Below are 9,196 nucleotides of genomic sequence, written 5' to 3' on the forward strand. Positions count from 1 at the left end.
CATTTTTTCCTGCATGTTTATAAGAAAAAAAGTATATAAAAAAACAAAAAGTCTGCTTCTGATCTATGTTCAGATTGATTATTCCTTCAATAAAACAACACTGGAAAACAAGTAAAGATCCAGGGGGAGCACCCAGCTGGCTCAGCTGGTGGAGGTTGAGAGTTTTTATTTATCTTTTTTTAAGATTTTATTTATTTATTTGACAGAGAGAGATCACAAGCAGGCAGAGAGGCAGGCGAAAGCAGGCTCCCCACCTAGCAGGGAGCCCGACGCGGGGCTTGATCCCAGGACCCTGAGAGCATGATCTGAGCCGAAGACAGAGGCTTTAACCCACGGAGCCACCCAGGCGCCCCTGAGTTTTTAATCTTGGGGTTTTAAGTTCAAGCCCCATGTTGGGTGTTGGCATTACTTAAAAACACAATCTTAAAAAAAAAGAAAGAAAGAAAGAAAAAGAAGTAATATCTGAGTTGACATTTTCAAATTGTTAATGTGAATAACTATTAAGTTCTAAGAACCTGTTAACAGATATTAAAAAGAGAAATAATGGCACTTCTACTTTACTTTTCTTTTTATTTTTTTTCCTACTTCTTTTCAAATAAAAGCTTTCATCTTCCCCTTAGAGGCTTTCATGAACTGAAGAAATTACCCCTAAATTTATTTTGGGTAAAAAAATATATATATACATACATCTGTCATATGCAAACACCATTTTGATATTTGGACTATGGGTCACAAAGCAGCAGTCACCACCTAAGTATACCCTAAAAATCAGACTATTAAAAAAGAAAAATCTAGGGGCACCTGGGTAGCTCAGTCAGTTAAGCATCTGCCTTCAGCCCAAGTCATGATCCCAGAATCCCAGAATTGAGGCCATGTCAGGGAGCCTGCTTCTCCCTCTCCCTCTGCCTGCCACTCCCCCCTTCTTCTGCGTGTGCAATCTCTCTCTCTCTCTCTGTCAAATAATTAAGTAAAACATTTTTTTTAAATCTTATGTTTTAAATTGTCAACCAACCTATATGTACATATAAGTATAATGATTCATTTAAACATTTACTGACCATTCACTAAAGGCCAAGCATCTTGCTTGGTAATGAAATTACTCTGAGCAAGACAGACCTTGCCAAGCAGTCTAGTGGCCAAAAGATGAACATGAAAACAAATAATTACAGTGCAAAATAACGAATGGTTAAAAAAATTAACAACAAAGTAAGTAACAGCCCTGTAAGAGGATGAGACAAGGCAGTAATAGGAAACATAGAGCTATAAAAGCAACTTCTGGCTTCTAGCCTATAGCAGTGGGGCCAGGAAGAATGAAGTCAGACATATTTAGGAGGCAGACCAAAGGACATAAGAACAAATATGTCCTTAACTTAGTATACTAAAACTTGCCAAGAAGTCTTCTGGTCAAAATAAGCCCTTTTCTGTGAAATAGGTAACCGTCTCCTTAAACAAGTCCCACAGCACTGTAGAGGTATACTAACTCTTTGAAGCCACTAACTACATTATCAGAACTACTCAGTCTCAAGAACATAGCTCCAAAATACTCATTTCACCTTTGTAGTTTATTTATCTGAAAGGTCAGGTCTCACAGCTGCTAGGTGACAATTTTCCCCCCCATCTGAGTAGCCCTAGACATTACTAATCAGAATTTAATGTGACTAAGGATTGCAAATCTATGGCACCATGTAACTCCAGAGTTCAACCTAAGTATAACCCCTCCACCACCACTGAACCAATAAAATGATCTCAGTATATGAAGCTTATCGCTGCCTTATCCATCATACACTCAGAGATGACAACATATTCAATCTCCTAGTGCACTTAAAAAAAAGATCTTGAATTCACTGAATTCACAGAAAGCGCACATCATAGCCATGCTTTTCCTAGCAATTCCCAGTCCTACCTACAGGGCCTGCAACGAGACTCTAGCTCCAGTGTGCCTTAGATTATGATGAAAGTGACAGTAGAGCTTAACATTAATAAGTAAAATATTTTTGCAAAAAAACAGTTTAATATATTTTCATATTTCAAAAGCCATAAAGTTTCATTTATATTTAATGATTCTAAGGTACACAGATCCTTTTTATAGCCTACACTTTAATATTCATATCATATCTGAGGTAGGTAGAAGGCTAATATGATTAACTGTTTAGAGAAAATTTGGAGAATTTCTCTAAAGTCACACAGTAAATCAGACATAGAGACAAACTAGAAACTAAATACCCTGATTCACATAAAGATGTTTAATAATAGAGCAAGTATCCAAAAAGTATTACAAACACCATCACTCTTTTTAAAACTTACACCAAGACAAATTTTTATAATAAGCCAAACAAGCAGCCTTGAATTATATATGTTTATATATATTTAATATATCTGGTACAAATAACTTAAAACATTTCCCACTAAAGACAACGTTTTTGGGTAGAAATGCATGTTTGTTATTGAAAAATGCTTGCCTGAATTTTTTCTAAACTTTTAATTTCTTCAGTGATTAATATATCCCCTAGATTTACTTAGACATTGCTCTTAAAGGATTCACATACTGAAAAATGAGAAGTCTTTTCTGATAGAAACCATGACATCTCCCAATTGCGCATAATCCCTACGTAGTCTCTATGACTAAGATATCTAGGATATTTTGGAAGTGAGGCAAGATAAAGACATCAAACACGACTTGTGAGTTCGTCCATTCATGTAACAGTAAGAAAAGAGATATAAACTTCTTGACTAAGATGGTTTCTCTCCCTGAACTGCACTGCCAACAAAAATGGTACTAGAGTTTTTCTCTGGCTCGTTAAAGCAGTCATTTCTTCCAGCCACCCTCCTTCTGCCTTTCCTCTAGTAAAAGTAATAGACAGGTACCACCTCTACAAAAGTAGTAACAAGTAACAGATAAGTTCTACTAGCAGATGATATATCTAATTTGTCTATCGGGAATAATTACATAGAAAATGGGTTGGTTCAGAAATACCTCTGTATGCCTTTGTTTCACCAGTAACTAGATACCACATGCTTAAAAATCTTTTATAAATGTAGTTAACTGTAAACTAAGCTAAATAAAACAAGCAAAAGTGGATCATGCCCAGGGATAGTATGAATTCAACATATCCACTGCAACTCCATTATCTGAAAACCTAAAAACTGCTCCAAAATGCTATGTTGTAACAACATGCCAATCTGCCATGAAAATTTTCTTCAATCTGGAATATGCAAAAAGTGAATTTACAAATACATCCCATTTTAGCATATCATTTATTACATTTTGGGATATCTAAAGAAAAAATAATCTCCCATGACAACATACTAAGAATGAAAACATGTATGATATCAGCATTTGCTATTTCTTTCCCCTTTTCTTTTTTGCATTTGCTAATTCCTATTACCACTTTCATCCAAAACCATTACTTATATGAACTAAAAATTAGTACTTTTGGGGCACCTGAATGACTCAGAGGGTTAAGCCTTGCCTTTAGCTCAGGTCATGGTCTCAGGGTCCTGGGATTGAGCCCCCATGTCATGTCGGGCTCTCTGCTCAGCAGGGAGCCTGTTTCTCCCTCTCTCTACCTGCCTTTCTGCCTACTTGTGATCTCTCTCTCTCTCTCTGTCAAATAAATAAATAAAATCTTTTAAAACAATTAGTACTTTTATTTTGTACTTCTAGGAAAGCTACCTATATTATTAAAATCTAAACAGTGATTTTTAGGTCTTTTTAACCCTAAAAAAGTAACGATTTAAAAAAAAAAAAGCATGATGTGTGCTTTCAGTTGAACATGTAACTCAAAACAAATGGGGAAACCAAACTGAAATAATCACTTTTAATTTTTTTTTTTTTAAGATTTTACTTATTTATTTGACAGACAGAGATCACAAGTAGGCAGAGAGGCTGGCTGGGGTGGGGGGGCAGGGGAGGCAGGCTTCCCACTGAGCAGAGAGTCCAATGTGGGGTTCAATCGCAGAACCCTGGGATCATGACCCAAGCTGAAGGCAGAGGCTTTAACCCACTGAGCCACCCAGGTGCCCCTCAAATAATCACTTTAAAAATACTTTTTACCCATGAAATACAGAATATCTATAAACGTATCAGTATAAATAGCCAAAAAAAAACCCAAGAGAAAACACTATTGGGAGGTTTAATAAGTTCCTACCCAAACTAAATTTTCATATTAAGAAAAAACCAGAGGTGCCTGGGTGGCTCAGTCAGTTAGTGGCTGCCTATGGCCCCAGGGTCCTGGGAGGTCCCGGGATCAAGTCCCTCATCAGGCTCCTAGCTCAGTGAAGAGTCTGCTTCTCCCTCTGCCCCTCACCTCACTCTTGCTCTCTCTCTCAAATAAATACAATCTTTAAAAAAAAAAAAAAAAAAAAAAAAAAAAAAACACTACCCAGAATAAAACATTTTAGGGAGTTTACAAAAAAAGGACACTTAACTATAACGTTAAAACTTGTCACCTTCTATCAAAGACACACATATTCAACTAACAAACCCAGAGCCTGTATGTAAAATTGTCCACACCCCACACACACACACACACGCACACACACACACACACGGGTTTATGTTAAATAACATGAAGGTTAAGAATTTTTTTTAAATGGTTTATTTATTTTTTTCAGCGTAACAGTATTCATTGTTTTTTGCACAACACCCAGTGCTCCATGGAACACGTGCCCTCCCTATTACCCACCACCTGGTTCCCCCAACCTCCCACCCGCGCCCCTTCAAAACCCCCAGGTTGTTTCTCAGAGTCCATAGTCTCTCATGGTTCGCCTCCCCTTCCAATTTCCCCCAACTTCATGAAGGTTAAGAATTTTTAAAACACAGACCTTTTTCTTTTTTTTAAGTCTGTTCCACATACGGTCAATTTCCCTAAATCTATTTCCTTCATTTCCCACCTTTGTCACAATCCATCTCCATCACTGTGCTCCAAAAGTATACTGTAGAAAAATTATGATGAATACTCAAGAGGCCCATATTCTTCTACAAAACTTTCAAGTAGACCATCGCTAATATAAAACCCAAAAGCCCCAGTGTACTTTCACTAACACCTGTACTCTACTCACATATTCCTCATCCTCAGAATGTAAACAGCACTTCAGATAACTCCCCTAATAAAAAAACAAACAAATAAATAAAAACAAAAAACCTCCCCTAATGCTGTCTCCTTTAACCAGCCTACCTTTACAAGGCTGATACATTGGACTACAGGTGAATCTCTTCCTAGACGTTAACGTCCAAGAAATCAAAGTAGCCAAACAACGAAGTTAGTTAACAAGATTTCTCAAAAGCACCAGGAAATAGATAATCAGGGAAGCAGCTATCATGGAAGAGCTGAACGTCACCATACCTCCATGCCTCCCACACTATCCCTTATTTCCACTTCTGAAAAACTGTATTTTTTTCACTAAAGCAATCTAATCTAATGAAGCATGCCTGCCCATCCCTTCCCTTGTACCCCTTTTCCATTAGCAGTCCTTTAAGAAGTTTTCGTTTTCCTTTAGAAATCCTCACCTCTGATAGAATAACTAAGTAGTAGAAATGAGAAGAGGGCAGGAAATGATCCCTTCCCTTCCCTTTCCATGCCTTCTTTCCAAGGAGAGTTAGGTATCATCTCTCTCCAATCCTCCCTTCAGCATTCCCTCTCTTCCCTGTATGAGACGTCTCAGACACTACCTATACCCCAGTATCCCAAATAAACACACCACAATCCTACCCTCTTACAATGGTTACAAAACAATCAAACAAAGCTGGTACCTCTGCTATCCCTTTGAAGCCTCCCAATATTTCTACAACTAATACTACCCAAAATATTTTTAAAGAACGAGCCCTTCTCATTCTTTTTACCTCAACAATATCCTACACCTCACTATCCTCAGTTGCCCTCACAATCCTTCAACAATATTTACAAAACTGTTAAGTCTTTCTGTTATACCTTTTATTCCTCCAAAAGCTATAACTAAAAATGCTTGCATGCTTCAGGTATCCCCCTTTCAAATACTCTTCCAATAATACTAAATACCAGGGTAGCCCTTTCAACCCTTAAAATTTAAAACCCTTATTTTTTCCAACCCTTAATGGTATTTATAAGTTATTAGTCCTCCTAGCACTATCAACTCTTGGATAATATTTTAAAATCCCTTCATATCCTTGTTATCATATTTCACAGCTTTCCAGTAATTCCCCAAAACACTTCAATGCTCACATATCCCTTTCAACTACCCCGTGTTTCTCAAATCCTTCAAAATTCTTGAACCCTTACAGCTCATCAATAATCGCTATAAAGCCCTCAATGTCCCTACTACTCCTTTCTGCCCTCACGTTTTTAAAAGGCCCTCCACACTCCGCTTCTGGATCTTTTAGTCCCATAATAATATCGGTTAATAAAGCCCTCGACATCCTGCTACACCCTTCAAGATCCCAATATTCAGGTTTAAAAATCCCTCGAGAGCCTTGCGATCTCTCGCAGTTCTCAAACAACAAAATTTTAAATTCCCTCACTATTTCTGCTACTCCTTCCAGCACCTCAATATTTATATTTAAAAAGCCCTCGCTGTCCTTGCCGCCCCCCCCACCCCGTCCCACAGCCACACCGCCTCTACGCCCCAGGCTCTCGCTTCCCCCCCACCCCGCCACCGCCCCCCCCCACAATGGTGATAGTACTACATACAAGACGTCGCCGGGACCTCCCGACCGCGGCCCCTCCGCTCCGCCCTCCCCCACGCCGCCTCCCCTCCCCCCACACCCCCGCGGGCCCCCAACGCCCACGTTCGCCGGCCCTGGCCCAGGCTGGCTCACTCACATCGGCTCCAGTAACTTGGCCAGCCAGGACTTGAGGGCATCCACATCCTCTATGAGCATGGTGCAGGGAAGGCGGGCTCGGCCGCCGCTCTTGTTCAGGCCTGCCGCGGGTCTCCCCTCGCCGCCTCCTCTCGTCCTCTTCACAGCTCCCGGTGCCCCAGCCCACCGGGCATCTTAGGAGACTTCAACCTACTCCCCCGGCCGGGGCCTAACAGGAACTAACCCAAGAGCCCTCACTCAACCTAGCCCGACGGCTCAGGTGGGCGGGAGATAGCGCCGAGTGGCGGGCGCAAGAACCAATAGAAGTAAGAAGGCCGTGCGCGCAAAGCCAATGAAAAGGCTCGCTCGCCCCGCCGGCCGGCCGTACCCAGTTAAGGAGGAGGGGATATAGCAAGGTAGGTGGAGAGCTTACGTGAACTCCTGGTGCAAGATGGTATCTTGGAGAAGGTGCTGTGCCTCTTAAAGGGGCCGCGGCTCCTTTTTTGACCACGCCGCCGCCCGCCGCGGAATACCGGTGTCTGCTACTGGGAGTGCCTGGGGGAACCCGGCGAGCCCCTCAGCCTGATTCCTTCCTCTCGTTTTTTCCTGGAAACACACTTGTGTCCCGAAATGACTCAGCTGTAGTAAATCTGCAACACAACGTGCAATACGTTCACGTTCGACACATTGCACAGAATGCAAAATTTTACTTTTTTTTTTCTTACACAATCATTTTGCTCAGCATACATGCTTGTATTTCTCGCCGCTATGCCTAAGTTACGCAGAATATTTCTGACAACCATGCCCTGGACTCCAATAATCGTCATTTGTAAAACGTGGCGCACAGTTGCAGAAGGCTGAGGCCATTTCAATTTTACCAATCTTTTTAACATCTGGTTTATTTAGGAAGAAGAACGATTCTAATATTTTTTAAAATTCTCTTTTCACTAGATATCTAAAATTCAGTAGGGTTTTGGTTTTGTTTTTGCAGGGAGAATTTTGGCCAGAAAAAAAGTTTTTAGAAATATTTTTTTCCAGTCGAAATTACCAAAATAGGCAACTTAGTTTGTACTGAATGAGAAATTCCTTTTGAAGTTTTGAAATTCCCAGCTTGGCACTGGTCTTACAATGCTTATCCAACAACAGATACTGAGCACCTGCTATATGCCAGCACAATGTAAGGCACTAGCACTTGAGTTCCAAAGGTGAGCAAAATGGTTTCTCCTCTTAGAAAGCTGAACAGTTTATGGGATTATGCATTACAATAATAACATTTTGAAAAATACCTGATGAGCACACCCCTTCTAGAAGAGAGTTGAGTCAGCCTAAAATAAAAAGGTATGCTATCTATACATAGAGCAGGAAAAAGCAAATTTTTCTTAAAAGGGCTAAATAGTAAATATCTTGGATTTTGTGGGCCAGGAGGTCTCTGACACCCACCCAGCTCTGCCTGCTTGGCATGAAACTGGCCGTAGGTAATAATATGTAAGCAAATGATTAAGACTGTACCCACATAAAACTTATATAAGATTTTCAATTCTAGATAATTTTCAAATGTCACAACATTTTTTTTTATTAAAAAAAAAAAACATTTAAAAGTGCAAAAGCCATCGTTACCTTGCAAGTAAACAAGCAGGGGCCAACCAGGGTTGGCTTGCCGCCTGCAGTTTGTGGGCCCCTTACATAGAGTAGTAGCAAAATGCACTTAGAAATCATCTAATGAACTTCCTTCATGACGCCTTCTCCCTAACATTGCAAATGAGGGGAAAAGGCCAGAGACTGAGTAGTTTACCCAAAATCACACATATTTGCAGGTGGAGCAATTTGCATCTAGATCTTAGCAAGCCCAGAGCTTTCTTATATCTAACGGTTGCCGCTTCCCTCTTTCCTCCTCGCCTTCCTTATGCTTATCCACGTTTCCTTCACTACTTCCTACTACAGAGATGAAGTCTTACCCCAAAACGACAAATTAAAAAAAGAGAAATATGAGTGATGTGATTAGGCCTCAGGCTAGGAAAGAACTTAATAGTAGTGTGATAGAAATGGAATAGGAATTGCTTTTATCACAAAAGTTTGAAAAGTTATATCCATTTATATCGATCCAGCCTTTTGGGAGTTCAGATTCCTGGAGCCTAACAGTCAGGCATTGTAAATAATAATCCTAGCCACAGTTTCTGAGTACATACTCTGTGCTGGCCCTGTGCTAAATATTTCAATGTATTGTTGCTTGTCCCCTCCACAGGCCCCCTGTATAGTAAACAATATTCACAGATGAGAAAATTGCATTCCAGAGAGATCATGAAACTAATGAATGGAAAGGCCCAGCCTCTCTTTGTGTTTGACCACAAAGTCCACACCTATAACCTTCACTTAAATATCTTGCAAGCAAACACTGAAATATTAACCATGTGGTTCATTCAA

At 40.2% G+C, this 9,196-nt stretch overlaps 1 protein-coding gene across 5 annotated transcripts in view; it reads right to left on the reverse strand.

Annotated features, from left to right (window-relative positions):
• Positions 1-7,028, reverse strand: part of RBM27 (RNA binding motif protein 27) — a 77,563-nt gene extending 70,535 nt beyond the window's left edge. For all 5 annotated transcript variants that reach the window (XM_046000309.1, XM_046000306.1, XM_046000308.1 and 2 more), the window contains exon 1: positions 6,798-7,028. In XM_046000309.1, the coding sequence (XP_045856265.1) occupies positions 6,798-6,856 (59 nt within the window). In that variant the 5' untranslated portion in view covers positions 6,857-7,028. The remainder of the gene's footprint in view (positions 1-6,797) is intronic.
• Positions 7,029-9,196: the final 2,168 nt, after the last annotated feature.

Source organism: Meles meles, chromosome 3 (assembly GCF_922984935.1).
Source record: "Meles meles chromosome 3, mMelMel3.1 paternal haplotype, whole genome shotgun sequence".
NCBI lineage: Eukaryota > Metazoa > Chordata > Mammalia > Carnivora > Mustelidae > Meles > Meles meles.